Source organism: Pseudorasbora parva, chromosome 5 (assembly GCF_024679245.1).
Source record: "Pseudorasbora parva isolate DD20220531a chromosome 5, ASM2467924v1, whole genome shotgun sequence".
NCBI lineage: Eukaryota > Metazoa > Chordata > Actinopteri > Cypriniformes > Gobionidae > Pseudorasbora > Pseudorasbora parva.
The window spans coordinates 13267669-13288877 of record NC_090176.1 but is presented as its reverse complement, the minus strand read 5'-3'; the positions used below and the strand labels follow the sequence as shown (position 1 = coordinate 13288877).

At 39.3% G+C, this 21209-nt stretch overlaps 2 protein-coding genes across 2 annotated transcripts; both read right to left on the bottom strand.

The window, feature by feature from the left end:
• Window positions 1–881: 881 nt before the first annotated feature.
• Window positions 882–2778, bottom strand: LOC137075971 (zona pellucida sperm-binding protein 3-like). Its single transcript, XM_067444911.1, has 8 exons — window positions 2177–2778; window positions 1974–2092; window positions 1787–1890; window positions 1544–1721; window positions 1361–1478; window positions 1216–1295; window positions 1055–1143; window positions 882–986 (listed from the first exon to the last, which is right to left on the bottom strand). Exons 1-8 carry the CDS (start codon window positions 2744–2746, stop codon window positions 907–909), a joined length of 1338 nt encoding a protein of 445 aa, XP_067301012.1. The 5' UTR covers window positions 2747–2778; the 3' UTR covers window positions 882–906.
• Window positions 2779–10552: 7774 nt separating this feature from the next.
• Window positions 10553–14064, bottom strand: LOC137075970 (zona pellucida sperm-binding protein 3-like). Its single transcript, XM_067444909.1, has 8 exons — window positions 13449–14064; window positions 13264–13382; window positions 13086–13189; window positions 11216–11393; window positions 11033–11150; window positions 10886–10965; window positions 10725–10813; window positions 10553–10653 (listed from the first exon to the last, which is right to left on the bottom strand). Exons 1-8 carry the CDS (start codon window positions 14022–14024, stop codon window positions 10574–10576), a joined length of 1344 nt encoding a protein of 447 aa, XP_067301010.1. The 5' UTR covers window positions 14025–14064; the 3' UTR covers window positions 10553–10573.
• Between the last annotated feature and the right edge of the window lie 7145 nt (window positions 14065–21209).

The window sequence follows — 21209 nt, the reverse complement described above, 5'->3', positions numbered from 1 at the left end:
CACATATATGATTGAAAATATATTAGTGCAATTTGAATATGTGGTTTTTGCAGCATATACAACCCTTACAGTATTCTGTTGGAACATTAGAATCACGTTTTTAGCAAATCTTTTCCATATGGGTAAATACAGGCCCAGTTGATGAATTGCAGGTCAAGTCATTTGTGTTGCCACTTGGCTTGAATCCCCAGAAATCCAGACTCCAAAAAGCACTAGAAAGGATGTGATGCCTTCAGAATGCATTTTAATGTGACTAAGCCACAACCTCCCCCAGTTTCTCTTGATGCCAGTACCAAAGTGACTTACACTGCAATTCAATAAACTGGCCACTAGAGACAGGAACAGGTTATCAGAGCTCCATGTTAAAATGCACAACTTTACAGAAAGAAAAAAAAAATATTATTTACAGCCTGTTATAAATTGTGGCTTTAGCCTATAGCAATGTTTAATTTTGCTCTTCATGACAACTGTGAGGGGGCAGTGAGTCTTTATAACTCACATTAAAGCCTTGAAGTGTAGAATAATTAAGAGCATGACAGGTGGATTAGTGTTTGTCTGTTAGTGATCACCTCAGCTCCACCAACAGCTTACCTCCTTGCCTATTTTTAGTTACCCAAGAATGACACGGCCAAGATGGCAAAAGCCAGCTCAACCACACTTTACACTTCAAAACTGCTCCTCAGAATTCCATGGTCAGACGCCATGTTCATATTTTTATAGTCCAGTCTTGCAACAGGCCTAACACAAGTGACTGAATCAAACTATCAGAACCCACAGGACAGTAGTTACAAAAATAAATGGCATTGTGATACATAGTTGAACAGTCAGATCATGTAAGCGGGATAAATGAGTTTACTATTGTGCCAGTAAAGACATACACAAACATTAAGATCATATTTTATTAAATCACAAGGCATTTCCAGTTATTTTTTGGCCATAGTCCTTAACATTGATGGGGCCAACAGATGCCTTTTCCCATCGTAGATCTGAGGAACAAATGATTAGTGAGAACTAAAGCCATGAATGACAGGAACAAGTTAGTGTTAGTCCATACCCGTAAGCAGCCGATCACTTCCACTTCTGACGCTACAAGTGGAGTCACAGCAGCCGCACACCTGGTCAGAGTCATCTGCGGACACCCAACTGACAAGAAACACCCTCAGGTAAGTTGATGACAACCAGTTTACCTGTACAACCATCTAGCAAACAACATACCCATTAGCAGAGAAGGAACAAGCTTTTTGCTCAGAACTTGAGGTTGCTGCAGCCACCTTCAAAACACATGTGATGTAGACCTGCAAAGACAGTGGTTTGTATACCATGGTAGCAGATCATACAAAGAGTTGCAGAACTAACATACCAGTCCACTGTCTGCTTGCTGGAATCTGAACGCCTCTAATTGAAACCGCAGCTTATCACCTTGAGTCCGAGGCATAAAGTGAGACATGGAGCCTGTGAGCTTGGCATCAACCAGACACCTGTAAACCAAACCCAGTTAGAAAAACTTTCTGGAAGCCAGTATACATGACGTAGCAACTCTTACCCATTATTCTCAATAAAGGAGTATCTGGGGACAGAAGCGACATCTGGGACTGCAGTAGCCACACAGCTGTCCACAAACACACGGACGGGAACATGGCTGTACAAATGCACTGATGCCTCAAGATTTATCACGTCACCCAGGAAGTACTGGTTAGAGGGTCGCTCAAACAGCCAATCATCTGCAAAAAAAGGGTCTTAGCACAGGTTCACAAGCTTGCTACAAATCTGTATGGGATACACCAACCAGTCATGAGCCTGAGGGAGAAGACAAAGATGTCCTCTGCAACCTTAGTTGAGGCATATGGGATCCAAGTAGGCAATAAGGCATCACTGCTCACATTATGTGCTCTGTAGGAGTTAAACAAGGGGTCATCTCATGTCCTTAAAGAGTGGGATCAGCAGATCCAGCAGGACTCCAATTTAATCCTCACCTTGGATAATGACACTTGATACCAACCACTGCACTACTGCTCCTGAGAATAGGAACACCATAAACCGCTTTTGCGGTGTAGATGATGTTGAACGAATAGACAAGCTCATCCCCAGTCACCTAAAAAGAAAAGTTAAAAGAATACAATCATGGATATTTTATGTAATGGATATTACATGGAGTAACACCAAAATAAAACCCTACCATTGAGGTGCTGCCACATCCATGCAGTTCAGACTCAAAGATGAGAACTTGAGCAGAAGGATCCTCTCCAGTTGCAGAGCAGCCTCCCAGTGTAAAAGCAGAGGACACCAGTGGGAGTCCAGTCCCAAAGAAGTCCTTCATCACTTCCACATATACTGAGTTCTCTCCACACTGAGCAGCTACACTGTTGGCAGGGACAGGACGCGGCAACTCAAAAGGAACGGCGGGTGGCTGCGGTTCCTCTGGTAGACTTGGAAAGCTCCACGTCAGTTTTGCCACTGGACCCTGCAACAGCTCTTTTGATTGAACGCCCATGAAATCTTGAGATTGCTTTCCAAAGTCAGTCCTGACTGGTGTCTGGAGAGGAAACTGAGCGGGGAATGGTTGTGTCACAAATACAGGTTTACTGGAAACCACAGCCATCCTGGAATCAGCCTGTTGAGAAGCTTGAGCTAATGCCCTAGGCCTAAACTCACTTGGACTGGGATTATGTGTTGCTCTTGCACTCCATTGTGCATCAGAAAATCCAAGAGCAAGAATAACCACCACTCCAACCTGCCAAAACCCCATTATGGCTAAGCTTGTTTCAACAACACTTTAGGGTGCTACCATCCAAATTTATACAGAGGTAAATCAGCATGGCTCCTCCTTTCTCGTGACGAGCATAATTTTTCTTTGCACCTGCCAATTTACTCAATCAATATGTCACAGGTGAAAATAATTCATTCTTCATTACTCAGGATAAAATTAAGTACCAAATAAGGGCAGGTTGTTAGTAACTAAACCAAATGATTTCTTATTTTCATCAAAAATGACAGATTTAGGCTGCGTTTACACAATGGGAAACCGCCGATATTTCTGTGCGTTTTGACCTTGTCATTTACATTTTTATCCCAGAAAAGGATTACTGTATTTCCTCAAATAAAAGCCTGTAATCAATTAAAAGTCGGGCCTCTGATAGTGGCAAGTATCCATGATTGTATTCTATTAACTTTTACTCAGTATAAGATGAAGTATCAGGGCCCATATTTATCAAGCTTCTCAAAGTGCTATTTTAGTCTTAAGTGCTGAAAATTCATTAAATTTACTCCTACTTTCAAACTTAAGTATAAAAGCAAGTTATCAATTTTTTTAAAGCTAAGAATCACTCTTATTCTCCCAGTTATTTAAGACAGCTCGAGGGGTCTCTCAAGTGGTTAGGAGTTGCCAGTAGGGGCTTGTGATGGCGCTGAGGAGACAGAGACGTGCGCAAATCTTTCAATAGAGGGAGAATGTGTTCGAAATGTTTGACGACAAATAGTTAATCAAACAGTATCGTTTAGACAGAGCAGACATCATCTTTTTCAACACTGGTTAATGTTGGGTTTTATAAAAAAATAATTTAAAATAAATTTAAAAAAACACTGTTCGAGTAATTCAGCAAGCAGTAGCGATCGCTTCTTCCTCCTGCCATGTCGGTTTTCTTTTGGAATCCATGGTGGTTGAATATATATTTTAAAAAATCTAGGCTATATATAGGCAGGTCTTTTAACAGCACACCAGTTTACAAAAATATATTAAATGGATGAAAACATGTTTATCTTAGATTTAAAATGTGTATATTATAATGTATTCTCTTGAAAATTCTTTATTGTCAAATGTGTATTGGATGTAAACTCCTCTTAGGAATTTCACCATTTAATGTGAATTTATCTGAGGATATTCTTAAATAAGGACATCTATTCAGTGATTGGTTCATGTCTATGACATCATCCAAAATTCCATTTGTGGCACAGCAAAGTGTTGTAAATCCACTCTGAGACTAGCACTTAAGATTTAGTCCTACACTTTACTTAAAGTATGATTGGGACGCTGGATAACTAACTTTTAAGCGCAGCTTTGAGCCAAGAATTTTTTTACTCTTAAGTCAATTCTTAGCAGTGTTCTTGTGAGTATTTCTAAGATGTTTGATAAATACGGGCCCAGTTCTTTGATCTGCTTGAACACTACGTCGTGGACGGCATCCCATGCAAATTAGCAATCTTGTTTTAGCAATTGTCTGAGTGGTGAGTTCACATCTGAAAGGTGTGGTGTAAATCTTGCCAAGTAGTTGACCATGCCAAGCAAGGTCTCTAGCTCAGGCTTGGACTGTGGTGGCTGCATCTCTTGTATGGCTTTTAGCTTTTGTGGGTCTGGGCTAATGCCTTCACTTGAGAGCCTGTTGCCAAAATAGCTGACCTCTTGGACACCAACACAGCATTTATCGGGATTCAGTTTTAGCCCTCTTTCTCTCGTGCATTGTAACATGGCTATTAGGTTAGTGTCATGTTCCTGTTTGTCCCTACCGAATAAGAGGATGTTATCAACTATGGCAGCAACACCTTTGAGGCCTTTGTACGTTTCATTCAAACGCCTCTGGAATTCGTCCTGCGCCGAGTTGATCCCAAAGGGCAGCCGGAGTAACCTGTACCTGCAAAATGGAGTATTAAATGTGGTCAGCATTGATGATTCTGTGCTTAAATGTATGGCCCAGTACCCTGACTTGGCATCTAGGACACTGAAGTAGCGGGCTCCCGTGAGCTTTGTGGTGACATCTTCGAGTGTGGGGAGTGGGAAGTGGGGCCGCTGGATAGCCTTGTTGAGGTCTCTTGGGTCTAAACATACTCATAGACTTTGGCTTTTAGGTTTCTTGACTACCACTGGGGCATTAGCCCATTCAGTGGGTTCAGTTACCTTCACAATGATGTTGTTGTCCTCCATTTTGTCAAGCTCCTCTTTCAGCCGAGCTCGTAGTGCCATGGGGACTCTGCGTGTAGGGTAAACGACTGGTGTTGCATGTGGGCTGACCCGGAATGTGCATTCTCCAGTGAATTGTCCAATTTCTTGGAAAACATCTGCATACTCCTGTAGTATGGTCTCAGGGTCATTGTATGTATCTGTATCCTCTTTGCTTAGTCCCATTATTAGTTTAATGAGGTTTAGGTTTAAGCTGGCACTTAAACCTAAGATGGGCGGTGCTTTGGCCTTGACAATGTGGAACTCTAGTAGTGCAGAATGCGTGTTGTGCTCACATTCTAGCACACAGGTGCCTCTGACTTTCAATGCGTTGACTCCATAGGCTGTAACAGATTGTGCGGGTGGTGCTATGCTCTTTTAAATAATGCATTAAAAGTGTTAATTGGTATTGCATTAATTTCCGCACTATTTTGACTATTTTGAACCTGATTATTTGCTAGCTAGGTCCAACTTTAATGTCTGCATAAGCCTGTACATTACTTTTGTTTTTTATTCACAGTTTTGATGCTGTCAATATACAATTTGCACTGCTCTTTTTCACTATTTTGCTCTATAGCATGCACAGGTCTCCTCTGAGGCTTTGGTGCAGGCTTTTGCAAAATGGTTGTACTTTTTGCATTTCATACACTGCCTGCCTTTAGCTGGGCACGTTTCTCTTAGGCTGTGTGAGCCTGCTAATCTGTCACATTCCCTGTGCATTGGTTTATGATCTTTAGTTTTGATGTATCTGTGTGCATTTTGTCATTGTTTTGTTGCATTCACAGCATCAGTTTTTTGGGCATCTTTTCATCCAGTCATCTCTTCTGTGCAAGCTCGTGGGAACGGGCGATATCTATGGCCTTATCTAATGTCCGGCTCTCTGGCTTAAAGGGTAACTAAACCCCTGTTCACAGCCTAACTCCGCCCACTGGCAATATTTGAAATTTTTTGAAAAAGTGGGCAGAGCCCAGCGGAGACAGAGGGGACAAGACGAGGGCGGGGTTGAGCGTGCACCTGAGACCCGCAGTGACAAATAGTTTGACAGCTGTCAGACTCGCAAAGATGGATAGTGACTGGAGTGACGACAGTAGGCTTGCAACAGAGCGGTCATCTAAATTAGAGGAGTGAGTGCTCCGAACAGTGCCCGGGCGCGGCTCGATTAGCCGGCTTGGAAGAGGTGGGCCAGAGCACGTTTCAGTTGGACTGGGGCGCGGTTCGCATGCAGTGTGAACACTAACCGTGCTGGAGTCCGTAATCAAAGCTTCAAAGTCCTTGCTGCACTTCAGCTGGTAACTTGCAAACCTCCTCATACGAGCAGCACGATTACGTGAACATTTTTGCGCTACTAAGGCGACACATCTGTTTAACAACAGTCTGTGAGAGGGCTGTGGACCACCGTGGACCAAACGACACAAAATTATCGACAAAAAACAAAACAAAGCAATGGACATTGTGTTCAGACTCAGAGAGCACCGCTCTTCCTGTTTATCTGGAAACCGTCACGTCATAAAAAGTGCATATTATTCCTAAATAGTAGCTATGTGTCATTAGTCATTTTCAATACTATTTAGGGCAGATTGCACATTGAGATGTAGGGCTTACCCTTTTTACGGTTTATTTTGTGCATGTTCACCACTGCACCAATGTGTGTGCAATAACTCTGACTGGAGTTAGCATAATTAACCTTTGCGTCACTTTTTCTCTTTTTCCATCTCCAAACCTCTTCTGTTCACAGTCTTTATTGCTACTTGAAGAATTTTGTAAAATCCCATCTCTATTTACTTTTTAAACTCCAAGAGATTTAAATTTAATATGTTGCAGGCTCATTTATTGATAAATTATTGATCATAAATCATACTGATGATAATAAATAATATAATAATATTGGGCTTGTTTTGGTACCCCTACCCCTCTAGGTATTCTTCATACCTGAGAAGAATATGAAATGTCAGAAAATCCCTTATAGCCTCACATGTTGTATTTGAAACTACTCTTTACTCATATCAATGTTGTTGTGTTAATATGCATTGTCTATTATACACCACGGTATACGATAATAATTCAGTTTCAGTGTATGCAATATTACAAATATTTTCACTGCTTCAAAATTCCTAAGAAAGCACTTTCCCCTCAAGAAACTGAAGTCATATGCTTTATAGCAGTGCTTTTCAAAGTGGGGACAGGGACCCCTGGGTGCCGCGAGGGGAAGCTGGGGGGGTGGGGGGGGGGGGGGTGGGGGGGGGCATGGCAAGCTGGCATAAAAAGTATAGCAAAACAAAATAATTGAATAAATTAAATAATTAAAGTAAACCAAATTAAATCAAAAATAAGCTAAACAATATTCCCATAAAGGCCCTAAGTTTAGGCTAAAAGGACCAGGGTATATACAGCAATCCTTAAGTAAAATTTACTACTTTTTAATACCTTTTTTACTACCTTCAGAATATTTTTTAAAACCACCACGACACTGAATTGCAAGTGTTAATCAGCGACCTTTCTATTATTCACACAGATTTTGACATATATAACATACAAAAAAAAGAATAGATTTAGAATCGACACCAGGAGGAAATCTGTAATAAGTTATCATTCAGACACAGTTAAATACATCTCAACATTCACAAAGGTTGGTTAAGGAGAAGCATTACTGCATACACATTTGATTTAAATTAATAATTGGTAATTCAGCAATTCAATTATTTAGTGTTTTTTTTCAACAACAAAACCTGAGCCAAATATTACATTTCTATAACTGTGATAAGTTGTTGAATTTAACAAAATACTAAAAACTAGTGCTGTCAATCGATTAAAAACTTTAACTAGATTAATCACACGTTTTTCTGTGATTAATCGCAATAAAAAAAAGAAATGTTTTTAATATACGTTTTAAGATAATAATTTCACAGTTTATCAAATGAATGTAGAAACAACATAAAGACAGTATATTTTAAATACTTGTTTAAATACTTGTTGGCATCTTTTTATAAATGAAGGCCAGTATTACTGATATTAATACAGCTACTGTTTTTTTTTTTTTTTTTACATTTATTATTAGGCTTCAAAAATATAACAGTTTTTAATTTAGTTAAACTTAAAACAATGCTAACATAAACCCATAATAAAGGTCATGTTTACTCCTGCCCTTCCTGTCTTAACAGTTAGGAAATATACAGAAATGTAATAAAGTTATCAAAGTTATATGCAGTCTGCACTGCATAAACTATAAATTAAATAGTTAATCCTTATATAAGCTACAAAAGTTATTTAGTGTTGAGCAGCGAGTCCTTTTCTCTGTTCCCTGACAGGAAGCTTTATTGGCTGCTGTCCCTTTAAGAGCAGACAGACACGCGGATCTCACTGTCTATGGATTGCGCCTCATTCTCTCACAACTGTTTGTTCATTTTAGACTTTATATAAATCATTTAAGATTGCTCTCATGAGGATAGTCGTTGAAGATATGCCTTAAAGCAAGTCTAAAATAAAACGTAAGCCAGCCACTGCTGTTGAGCGCGCAGTGCTCTGAGATGATGCCGAACGACCACTGAATATGACGTCAGCATTAAACACACGCCGAGACGGAAATGAAAGATCTTTGATTATGTGCCCAGATATGCTAAAGCCCATATTTAAACGAACTAACGCGAACGCAGATAGAATTTCAATTAGAATAGGACACCTGATAGTCTGAAAATATAATACCTAATTTGGAAAAAAATAATACCTCTGAGACCACATTTAACACTTTTAATGGCCTTAAATTTGACAATTTTGATTTATCACTTTTTAATACTTTTTAAAACCCCGCGGACACCCTGAGGACACATGTCTATTTGAAAGTTGAACTGTTTTGCAATATGAGGTCAACACAATACAGGAATGAAGCTGCTGTGCATTGTTCTAGTGCAATATGCTGTTGAAATGCAAGCATTTTCTGTGAAAATTTACATTTACATTTTCGTTTTTTTTTTTTTTTTTTTTTTACTGTATTTGCTTAATGTCATTGTATAAAAAGAGGTTTAAATAAATACAAGTCTTAAATACATACATGATTTGTATAATTTTTATTTCTGTGGTAAGATGATTTGAAGTCACTCGAAACTGAAATGGTAGGACTTGGACTCAACTTGAGACTTGTTGGTTTGACTTCAGACTCGACTCGATACTTGCCTCATCTTTGACTCGGGACTCGAGGGCAAAGACTTGAGACTTACTTGTGACTTGCATAACAAGGACTTTGTCCCACCTCTGATATATATAAACCCTTTGTAATCGTTAAAATTTTCATAAGTAACTGTAATAGCACATTTTGTTTCTCAGTAACTGTAACGGATTACAGTTCCTTTTATTTTGTAATATATTTGGTTAATATATTTTTGGGTATATCACATGCACATCAAATAAAATGACATACATTATGATATATAAGTAAATAGTCACATTTTTCAATTTGAAAGCAGCAATTCCTCATGTATTATTAAATATTGTAATATATTTATCCTGTATATTTTTAATATGCAGTTAAATTTAATATACTCATCATTCACCAAAGGAAATAGGTTCTGTGTTAGGGTTACCCATTTTTATTCGTTTACTTGCCAATTCATTAATAAAGTAAAATCTGATTTGCAGGGGTTGTATTTAATCCAGCAAATATATTTTTACAATGTAGAAAGTTGTGCATTTTAACATGGGGCGAAAGTTGTGCATTTTAACTTTCCAGCATATATATATATTTACAATGTAGGACATATGATTGAAAATACATTAATATCGTCCAATGATGGTTTTTGCAGCATATATGATCCTTACAGTATTCTGTTGGAACATTTTTTTTTTTTTTAAGCGAACCTTTTCCATATGGGTAAATACAGGCCCAGATGATGAATTGCAGTTTAAATTCACTTCTATGTGGCTGCTTGGCTTGAATCCCCAGAAATATAGAAGCAAAAGACTCCACAAAGCACTAGAAAGGATGTGATGCCTTTGGAATGCATTTTAATGTAACCAAGCCACAACCTCCCCCAGTTTCTCTTGAAGCCAATACAGAAGTGCCTTAAACTGCAAATCAATCAACTGGCCACTAGAGACAGGAACAGAATTTTAGCGCCCCATGTTAAAATGCACAACTTTACAGAAACAAAACAAAAATAAACTTTACAGCCTGATACAAATTGTGGCTATGGTCTATTCAGGTCACCCTTCATAAGAACTGTGAGGGGGCAGTGAATCTTTATAACTCACATTAAAGCCTTGAAGTTCAGAATAATTAAGGATATGGCCACTTTGAATGACAGGTGGATTGGTGCTCGTCTGTTAGTGATCACCTCAGCTCCACCAACAGCTCACCTCTTTGCCAAATTTTAGTTACCCAGGAATGACAGCCAAGAGCCGTACTTTACATTTCAAAACTGCTCCTCAGAATTCTATGGTCACAGACACCATGTTAATAGTTTTATAGGCTAGTGTTGCAACAGGACTACAAATGACTGAATCAAAATATCAGACCCCACACAGGCCAGTAGATACAAATAAATGGCAATGTAATGCATAGTTGACCAGTCAGATCATGTAACCTGAATAAGTGAGTTTAGTATTGTGCCAGTGAAAGACAGACAAACATATTAAGATAATATTTTATTCAAATCACAAGGCACTTCCAGTTATTTTTTGACCATAGTCTTTAACATTGATGGGGCCGACAGATGCCTTTTCCCATCGTAGATCTGAGGATCAAATGATTAGTGAGAACTAAAGCCATGAATGACAAAAACAAGTTACCAGAGTTAGTCCATACCCGTAAGCAGCCGATCACTTCCACTTCTGACGCTACAAGTGGAGTCACAGCAGCCACACACCTGGTCAGAGTCATCTGCAGACACCCAACTGACAAGAAACACCCTCAGGTAAGTTGAGGACAACCAGTTTACCTGTACACCCATCTAGCAGGCAACATACCCATTAGCAGAGAATGAACAAGCTTTTTGCTCAGAACTTGAGGTTGCTGCAGCCGCCTTCAAAACACATGTGATGTAGACCTGCAAAAACAATTGTTTGTACGCCATGGTAGCAGATCATACAAAGAGTTGCAGAACTAACACATACCAGTCCACTATCTGCTTGCTGGAACCTGAACGCCTCTAATTGAAACCGCAGCTTATCACCTTGTGTCCGAGGCATAAAGTGAGACGTGGAGCCTGTGAGCTTGGCATCAACCAGGCACCTGTAAACCAAACCCAGTTAAAAGACCCTTCTGAAAGCCAGTATACATGACGGAGCGCCTCTTACCCATTATTCTCAATAAAGGAGTATCTGGGGACAGAAGCGACATCAGGGACTGCAGTAGCCACGCAGCTGTCCACAAACACACGGACAGGAATATGGCTGTACAAACGCACTGATGCTTCAAGATTTATCACGTCACCCAGGAAGTACTGGTTAGAAGGTCGCTCAAACAGCCAATCATCTGCAAATAAAGGGTCTTAGCACAGGTTCACAAGCATGCTTAGGACTAAACTAATAGGACTGTGGTCTCTTTAAATGGATATTCATCTAATGTGTTTTTAGCTAATGAATTAAACAATTTTTATTTACGATTTAATGAGGATGATGATGATGTTAAGTTAAAGAATGACTATTCACAAAGTAATATGTTTAATATTGATGCTTCTACAGTGGCTAGGTTATTTAAAAGTATAAAAGTAAATAAAAGCCCTGGACCGGACAATATTAGTGGCAAGGTACTGAAAGCATGTAGTTCACAATTAAGTGGTATATTTACACAGATTTTTAACCTTTCTCTTAGGATGCAAATTGTCCCACAAATCTGGAAACACTCCACAGTTGTTCCTGTGGCAAAGTGTAGAAATCCTAAGGTTTTAAACGATTTTAGGCCAGTAGCCCTCACCTCTCTGGTGATGAAAACATTTGAGAAGATTGTGAGAGGGGAAATATTGAAGTATGTAGAAGACAAATTAGATCCCTTTCAATTTGCGTACAGGGCAGGGAGGGGTGTTGAAGATGCTGTTTCGACTTTAGTGCATCTAGTAACTCAACATCTGGAGACTCAAAAAGCAAGGGTACGGCTAGCTTTTATTGATTTTTCAAGTGCATTTAATACAATAAGGCCATATATGCTAGCCGAGAAGCTTGTGGAATTATTTAATCTGGATCTTAATCTGGTAGGATGGATAGTCAATTTTCTGACAAATAGGACACAGTGTGTGTGTGTCAATGGTCACATATCCTCCATGTTAAGTGCCTCCACAGGTTCTCCTCAAGGGTGCGTACTTTCGCCACTGCTTTTTATTTTATATTCCAATGATTGTAGTACTACATTAGATAAGAGATATATACTGAAGTTTGCGGATGACACTGTCATTGTGAGCCTTTTAGCAAATGAGGAGACGTCGCATGGTTCTGTGGTGGAGGACTTCGTTTCTTGGTGTACAAACTGTGGCCTAAACTTAAATTTAGCTAAGACCAAGGGTATGATTATAGACTTTGGAAAGTCTGTTACTCCTGTCTCTCCTACTGTTATTAATGGTAGAGCTCTTGAACTGGTGGATGAGTATAGATACTTGGGTACAGTGATTGATAATAAATTAAACTATAATGCTAATACTGATGCCATTTGTAAAAAGGTCCAACAACGCTTGTTTTTCCTAAGGAAAATGAATTCTTTTAAGGTCTGTAGAGTGCTAATGACACCGTTTTATCAGAGTTTTATTGAATCTGTTATTTCTTATTGCGTCATTGTATGGTTTGACTGTATTACGGTGTCTAGCAGGAATAGATTGATGAGGTTAATTAAGACTGCATCTCAGATTATTGGAGTTACACAGATATCAGTGCAAGACATTTTTAAAGAGCGCATTGTTAAAAAAGCCAATGTGATAATTAATTCCTCTTCCCATCCATTACACAGAGAGTTTGTGGTACTTCCATCAGGTCGTAGATACAGAGCAATAGGAGGGAGAACAAAGAGATTTAAACACTCATTCATACCGACTGCCGTTTCTATGTTAAATCAATTGTAATTGTAATGATGTGTGTGATTGTATAAATTGTGTGTTTGAACACTTGTGCAAATTAAATTTCCTGAACGGATGAATAATAAAACTGAACTGAACGCTACAAATCTGTATGGGAAACCAACCAGTCATGAGCCTGAGGGAGAAGACAAAGAGGTCCTCCACAACCTTAGTTGAGGCATATGGGATCCAAGTGGGCAATAAGGCGTCGCTGCTCACATTATGTGCTCTGTAGGAATTAAACAAGCATTCATCTCATGTCCATAAAGAGTGGGATCAGCAGATCACTAATTTAATCCTCACCTTGGATAATGACACGCGATATCAACCACTGCACTACGGCTCCTGACAATAGGAACACCATAAACTGCTTGTGGGGTGTAGATAATATTGAACGAATAGACAAGCTCATCCCCAGTCACCTAAAAAGACAAGTTAATAGAATATGATAGATATTTTCTGTGAGTAACACCAAAATAAAACCCTACCATTGAGGTGCTGCCACATCCATGCAGTTCAGACTCAAAGATGAGAACTTGAGCAGAAGGATCCTCTCCAGTTGCAGTGCAGCCTCCCAGTGTAAAATCAGAGGACAACAGTGGTAGTCCAGTCCCAAAGAAATCCTTCATCACTTCCACATATACTGAATTCTCTCCACACTGAGCAGCTACACTGTTGGCAGGGACAGGACGCGGCAACTCAAAAGGAATGGCGGGTGGCTGCGGTTCCTCTGGTAGACTTGGAAAGCTCCACGTCAGTTTCGCCACTGGACCCTGCAACAGCTCTTTTGATTGAACGCCCATGAAATCTTGAGATTGCTTTCCAAATTCAGTCCTGACTGGTGTCTGGAGAGGAAACTGAGCGGGGAATGGTTGTGTCACAAATACAGGTTTACTGGAAACCACAGCCATCCTGGAATCAGCCTGTTGAGAAGCTTGAGCAAATGCCCTAGGCCTAAAGTCACTTGGACTGCGATTATGGCCTGCTCTTGCGCTCCATTGTGCATCAGAAAATCCAAGAGCAAGAATCACTACCAATCCAACGCCAACCTGCCAAAACCCCATTATTGCCAAGCTTTCTTCAACAATACTTTAGAGTGCCACCTTCCAAATTTATACAGATGTAAATCAGCATGGCTCCACCTTTCTCATGACAAGAATAATTGTTCTCTGCACCTGCCAATTTACTCAATCAATATGTCACAGGTGAAAATCATTAATACTTCATTACTCAGGATAAGTGCCAGGGCCCGTATTTATCAAACATCTTAGAATTACTCACAAGAACACTGCTAAGAATTGACTTAAGAGTAAAAAAATTCTTGGCTCAAAGCTGCGCTTAAAAGTTAGTTATCAAGCGTCCCAATCATACTTTAAGTAAAGTGTAGGACTAAATCTTAAGTGCTAGTCTTAGAGTGGATTTACAACACTTTGCTGTGCCACAAATGGAATTTTGGATGATGTCATAGGCATGAACTAATCACTGAATAGATGTCCTTATTTAAGAATATCCTCAGATAAATTCACATTGAATGGTGAAATTCCAATACACATTTGACAATGAAGAGTTTTCAAGAGAATACATTATAATATACACATTTTAAATGAAAGATAAACATGTTTTCATCCATTTAATACTTTTTTTAAAACTGGTGTGCTGTTAAATGACCTGCCTATATATAGCTTAGATTTTTTTTAATATATAGTCAGCCACCATGGATTCCAAAAGAAAACCGACATGGCAGGAGGAAGAAGCGATCGCTACTGCTTGCTGAATTACTCAAAGTTTTTTTATTATTATTATTTTTTTTTTATAAAACCACACATTAACCAGCGCTGAAAAAGATGATGTCTGCTATGTCCAAACTATACTGTTTGATTAACTATTTTTTGTCAAACATTTCGAACATATTCTCCCTCTATTGAAAGATTTGCGCACGTCTCTGTCTCCTCAGCGCCATCACAAGCCCCTACTGGCAACTCCTAACCACTTGAGAGACCTCTCGAGCTGTTTTAAATAACTGGGAGAGTAAGAGTGATTCCCTGGGCCCGTATTCATCAAGCTTCTCAAAGTGCTATTTTAGTCTTAAGTGCTGAAAATTCATGAAATGTACTCCTACTTTTAAACTTAAGTATAAAAGCAAGTTATCAAATTTCTTAAAGCTAAGAATCCCTCTTACTCTCCCAGACGTTTGTGAACTATCTCGCGTCAGGGCGGCCATCGACACTGAGAGCTCCTGCCCTGCCATCAAAACCTTTAAAGACGACTTCACGTCTTAATGGCAGGGGATACACGTCGGCGGCTCAGGTGGCGGCGGCCTTGCACACGATGTCGGTGTTGCAGGCTTATCAGGGCGACCTGCTGAGGGACCTCGATCAGGGGGAGGGCCTACCCCCTGATGCGATAGCCGAGTTGCGCCGCACCACGGATCTTTCTCTTCAGGCTGCCAAACAGACAGCAGTCGCCATCGGACGGTCGATGGCGGCTATGGTGGCCACGGAGAGGCATCTGTGGTTGAACCTCGCGGACATCGGGGCGAAAGAAAAGGCCTTTCTCCTCGATGCCCCGGTCTCGCCCTCTGAGCTTTTCGGCACCTCCTTCGAGGCGGTGGTGGGAAGGTTCAGAGAGGCAAGGGCACGCTCGGCGGCTTATAAAACATGTATTCCGCTGAGGTCTGGGGCGGCGCCCAGGCAGGAGGGTGTCCCTGGCCCGTCGAGATCCGAGGATCATCGGCAGGGCCAGCGTGGTAGCGTGGCCTCTCGTGCACCCCCTACGTGGAGGAGCAGGGCACAGAAGAGGCGGGACATCCGCAACAGGAGGAGGGACATTGGTGAGAAGAACCGCTTCCAGCGCCGGAAGCGTGGTGAGTCTCCGCCCCCGAGGGCGTGGAGAATGTGATGTAGTGTCCCTTCCTTTTTTTTCCTCTTTCTCCCCGGGCGCGCTTTACATCAGGCTGGGCGGGCCTATGATGAGCGGATGTGAAACTCTGATGGCCTGCCAGGCTGGTGTGTGAGAGCGCCCCGCCCTTATGTTGGTGCGCCAAAGCATGCATGTTACATGGAAGCGATGAGGCACTGGAAGACAGCGGGTGAGTCCCCTTTTAGGGCAAACATTCTTTCTTTTCCCGTATGTTTGGACTCTATGCTTCCCTGAGGGATGTTTTGCGGATGTGTAACAGTTTTATCAGTTGGAGTCTGGGCCTGTAGTTCCCAAGTAAAAGTGGCTAGAATGGTGTTTATGTAGGCTGTACGTTTGCTAGCGTAGCACTGTGGTTTATGAAGGCAGTTTCTCTTCTGGATATGTGTAATATGAGCAGTTGAGGCCACCGCACATGCCCGCGGGCATGGAGCGGCGAGGTAAACTGTTGTGCGTTCTCCTAGCCGAACTTTTTAGCCATAGCCACCTCTGGGTAGCGTTAGCACCTCTGCAGAGGTGGGTAGTAATGAATTACATTTACTTCGTTACATTTACTTGAGTACATTTGTTGGGTAACTTGTACTTTTAGAGTATATTTAAAAATGGGTACTTTTTCTTTTACTCAAGTACATTTCTTGTGAAAAAACTGTACTTACATTCGGTGGCGTTCCTCCGCTACTGTCAATGGTGATAATTAATTATATATTTTAAAATAAGTTTATGACTTGTTCGCAAGTCTCGCGAAACGTTGGAGAGGCTGCTTCACGAGAGGTGGATACGCATGACCCACATAAAACTAGCGCGCGTTTAGTCAGAAGCTGATGGCCGAAGCAGAGGGAGATGTGTGTGAGCTACGGCAGATCACCCGTACGTGGCCTCAAGTTCAGCCTGTTTTCAGTCCAAGATGTCAAAAAGAACAGTTTCATAATTTAATGCATGCTGTGTGCACCAAAATAAACTGACATCTCAGCATACAATAATTCCAGCTCCAACCTGAGAAAACAGCGGTAAGTGTAACAATGATGCCTATATTTGAACACTATTAATGTTAATTTGGTAACTATTGGCACTTTTCCTTTATTGTAATACTATTTAACACACTGTCCGAGTGTTTTCCTCATATGCGCTCTTGTGCAAGCATTGACAAATCGTTTGAATCCTCCGAACACACGTCCACAAACAAACGTTCACATCTGCACATTTACATATCTTTTTTTTTTCTCATAAAACGAGCAACCTCATTGGCAAAATGTACCTGTGACAATGTTTTTGCAAACCACAAAATACGTACCAATACACACTGCAGGAATTCCAACAGAAATGAACACTATAGGCAGAAAAACTGCATTTTTAGTCTATGGTTTGTAAACTAAAACATTTTGAATTTTGCGTCACAGCTCCATGTTCTGCTTTTCTGATTCACCAGATTTGCTCGATAGCTCAGCTGATCCAGATTTGTATTTGCAATGCGAAAAGCTTGAGAACGAACCCCATGAAGAACGAGTCATGATAAAAGAGCTCAAAGACGAGTTCTAAACACAAGCTAAAAATACATGGACACAATTTTATTTTTGTCACATTTGCTTTTGTAAACACTTTCGGGTAGGTTTAGTGTGGGTGTACGTTAAAAACACAACGTAACAAAACATGTCAGATTCACGCAAATCTGTTCTGGAAAAAAATAAGCTTTTCGCGCCACCCAGTGGACATTTCACTTTGAAACTGCCGCAATATGTATGTATTGGTACATATTTTGTGGTTTGCAAAAACGTTGCCATTGGCACTGATGAGATCAGGCTAAAAACGAAACAAATTGAATAGCCTAATGTGACATCTTGCATTTATACACATATCCGGACAGACAACCCAGATAGCAGACAAACAGTGAATCAGCGTTGAATCAATGTTAATGCATCAACTAAAATATCATTGAATCAATGTTGAGATTTATCATTGATTTTTCATCAGGTTTGCACCCTGAAATAATGTTATTTCAACGATGAAAAATAGATCAAGATGGGCTTAAAATCAATAGTTTTCCAACTAAAATTAAACCACTTATTTAAGTGAATCAATGTTGAATCAATGTTAATGCATCAATCAAAATATCATTGAATCAGTATTGAAATATAACATTATTTCACGGTGCAAACCTTATTAAAAATCAATGTTATTTCAATGATGAAAAATAGATCAATCTTGCTTTATGTACAGCAGGATTCTATGCCAGTTAATTGTCTCTTTATTTTATTCATTTTAATCAGAGACCATGTGTTGCTCCAATCGATTTATGATTTTGCATCAAAAAGTCACTCAAAGTAAACACCATCCTTCAGTTTAGATGCAAATGTATTTATTTATGCCCCCACAGTTACAACAGGAAATCTCACATTGACTTAAAACAATTACATCTGAATTTATAACACATATGAGAAGAGCCTGGAAAAACATGACAACTTGAATCTGCAAAATGCAAGTAAATACAAATGTAAACTCACCAATAAATACAGAAATGACACAGTACTACTGAAAGAAAGAAGGTAGAAGAAAGAATAAAATACTCCAAACTCAGGGGGTTCCACCATGAGCAATGTCCCCAAGCCTTTCAGGTTTTAACAGAGCCAGTTTTGCACCGTCCCAGCAAAGATAAACTCTGATGCCTCCTTTTTATCAGCATTCACGGCATCTAAAACAACAAGAAGTTAGTAAATATTTGGAAATGTGATTAATTATACATTACAAATATAGCCTACTATAAAATGAAGTGAAACTTGAAATTTTATCAAAATCTTGATATCCCAGTTAAAACACGCTAACGTTAAATTCAGGACTATTTAATGCATTTTAGTATAGACTTTAAAGGACCTGCAGACACACAATGAATGAATGAAAATGCAAAGTGAATATATCTGGTGTTTTATCTAATAATATTATTGTATTTAATAGTACATAAATAAAGTGTGAAAATGAAACAAGTAAATGAATGACCAAATAGCTAAATTAAGAAAATAAAAGAGGAGCTGTATAGGCTACATGGTGGTTTGGAAGAGATTTTTTTCCATTTACAACACGAAATGGAGGCACAACAGTTTACTAAATTTCTGTGGTTTGATATAGCTGCCTACAGAACTTAAAGATCTCACTCTTTTCTTTTCTTTTTTCTTGCTGCATTAAAGATTAAACTGTAATGATGTAATTGTGATCTGCTCTCGTGATGATATCTCACAGCTGAAGCAGAGCTACGAGCTGATTGTATTTCCCCTCACCGCGCTAACAGGTCAATCAGTTCTAGTTCTGCTTCAGCTGTGAGATTCTCTCACGAGTGGCGAACACAATTACTGACAAGCCAGAAATTCATCTAACCTTCCGATCGCCTCACGTTTACACACTGGCCGAATATAGGATGATTCAAAATGATTCATCTGTGCGTGCAACGATACGTTTGTGGATCCGCGCCGCGCATGCATTCATTGACTTGTGAGTCGATCCTATATGGTCTTAAAATCCAAATGAATCAAATAGGATCGACTCACAAGTCAATGAATGCATGCGCAGCACCGTTTCCACAAATGCACATTTTCCTCGTGCACTGATAAATCATCTTAATAATAAAATCTCATAAAATAGATGAACACCTCACAACAAACTTTCAGAATTCGGACGCAATTCACAGTGTATATGCCAATCTTAAGGAAAAAAAATAAATACAAATATGATATGGTTTGGTGAAAAACAAACTGAAACTCAATGTATTAAGATTATCCTGGCCGTTGGTTGTGTAACTTACGAGGGCGTTCATGTGACTATTATTAACATTGCAGTTCACTCTGACTCCCTCATGAGAAGCACACAAGTTGTGAAACAAAGATGAATAAAAGCACTAAATTAAAATTGAGATGAATTTTATAAATATATTTTTGTAGGCCACTTACCTCTAAAAAACATGGTAGTTGTCCTGTGTCTCTTTTTCGCGATTGAAGTCTGTTCAGCTGCGCTTGCTTTGGTTGATTGGTGGATGTCTTTAAGGTGCATTACCGCCACCTGCTGGATTGGATTGTGGCGCATTCGAAAGGGACAAATATTCTAAATTCTTCATTAACCCTGCATTCTTTAGATAAATAATCTAATGCATGTACATTCTACATGATTTAAATAATAATAGCCTACATTTTTATTTATTTAAAACTGACAGACTAAATTTATGGTAGATTTTTTTCTTTTTTATTTTTTTATTTTTATTTTTTACATTTTTATTATAATAACATGAAACACAGAATGACAACATTACATGCCAGTAATCAGGAAAATAATATACCTTTTAAAAAGATTCATAGTTTTACAGCTTTCTTATTGGAAGAAATCAAACATGCATACAATTTTAACTCTTCCAGAAAAAGGGGTAGCCTACTCGTTGGTGTACTCAGCATATCCTTTGAGGATAATAAATGTGCTCACATTCACACAAATGTACCCAATTGATTTGGATTAGCTTTAACATGTTGAATAATGTGACAGATAGATTGATCGTAAGCCTCACCGGTGGAGAATTAAGCTGACCAAACATCAGCATTGATTCAATGTTTGTCTTTTCAACACTGAAAAGCATGGAATTATCAACATTGATCCAATATTATTTAGCATTGAATTTTCAACATTGATCCAATATTACTTAGCATTGAAATTTCAACCCCAACCAAAATGATGATTCTGATGGAATTTCAACATTGAATCAATGTCACCATGCTATCTGGGAACAGTCTGCACTGTATACATACATTTAAAAATGGGACTGTATTTTTAAGAATGCATATACTTATAAAAATATAAGAACAAAGTATGTTTTAAAAAGAGCTGTGGTTAGCCCAGCACACCATTAATTTACACTGTTTAACCATTAAACACACACACACACACACACACACACACACACACACACACACACACACACACACACACACACACACACACACACACACACACACACACACACTTTCTTTATGCAGCCTTCAATTAATATATATAATATATATATTTGGAGGTGTGTGAAAGCTCTCTAAGTAGTCTGAAATACAGGGTTTTTGGATCTTATCAATCAGATCGAAAGTAACTAGTAACTAAGTACTTGAGTACTTGCGATTGCTCCTGTCTGTCTGCCTGCTGCTGCTGCCACCACAGTGTTTGTAGCTCTGTATAGCTGTGTTTGAATCTCTATTTGATATATTTTCTTTGTAATTTACACTGCTAAATATAACTTACTCATCACCATATAGTGTTTAATATAGCCTATCAATTTAAATTTGACATTACTAGCTTTTAATCTAAATCACTACCAC

Excerpts from the sequence above, each read along its gene's own strand:
- LOC137075971 (XM_067444911.1), bottom strand. The coding sequence starts at position 2,746 with ATGGGGTTTTGGCAGGTTGGAGTGGTGGTTATTCTTGCTCTTGGATTT. Across the intron at positions 1,722-1,786 it reads CTCCCTCAGGCTCATGACTG|ATGATTGGCTGTTTGAGCGA; the intron begins GTTGGTGTATCC and ends CTTTTTTTGCAG. Across the intron at positions 1,479-1,543 it reads TCCTTTATTGAGAATAATGG|GTGTCTGGTTGATGCCAAGC; the intron begins GTAAGAGTTGCT and ends TTTGGTTTACAG.
- LOC137075970 (XM_067444909.1), bottom strand. The coding sequence starts at position 14,024 with ATGGGGTTTTGGCAGGTTGGCGTTGGATTGGTAGTGATTCTTGCTCTT. Across the intron at positions 13,190-13,263 it reads ATCGCGTGTCATTATCCAAG|AGCACATAATGTGAGCAGCG; the intron begins GTGAGGATTAAA and ends TAATTCCTACAG. Across the intron at positions 10,654-10,724 it reads AAGTGATCGGCTGCTTACGG|ATCTACGATGGGAAAAGGCA; the intron begins GTATGGACTAAC and ends TTTGATCCTCAG.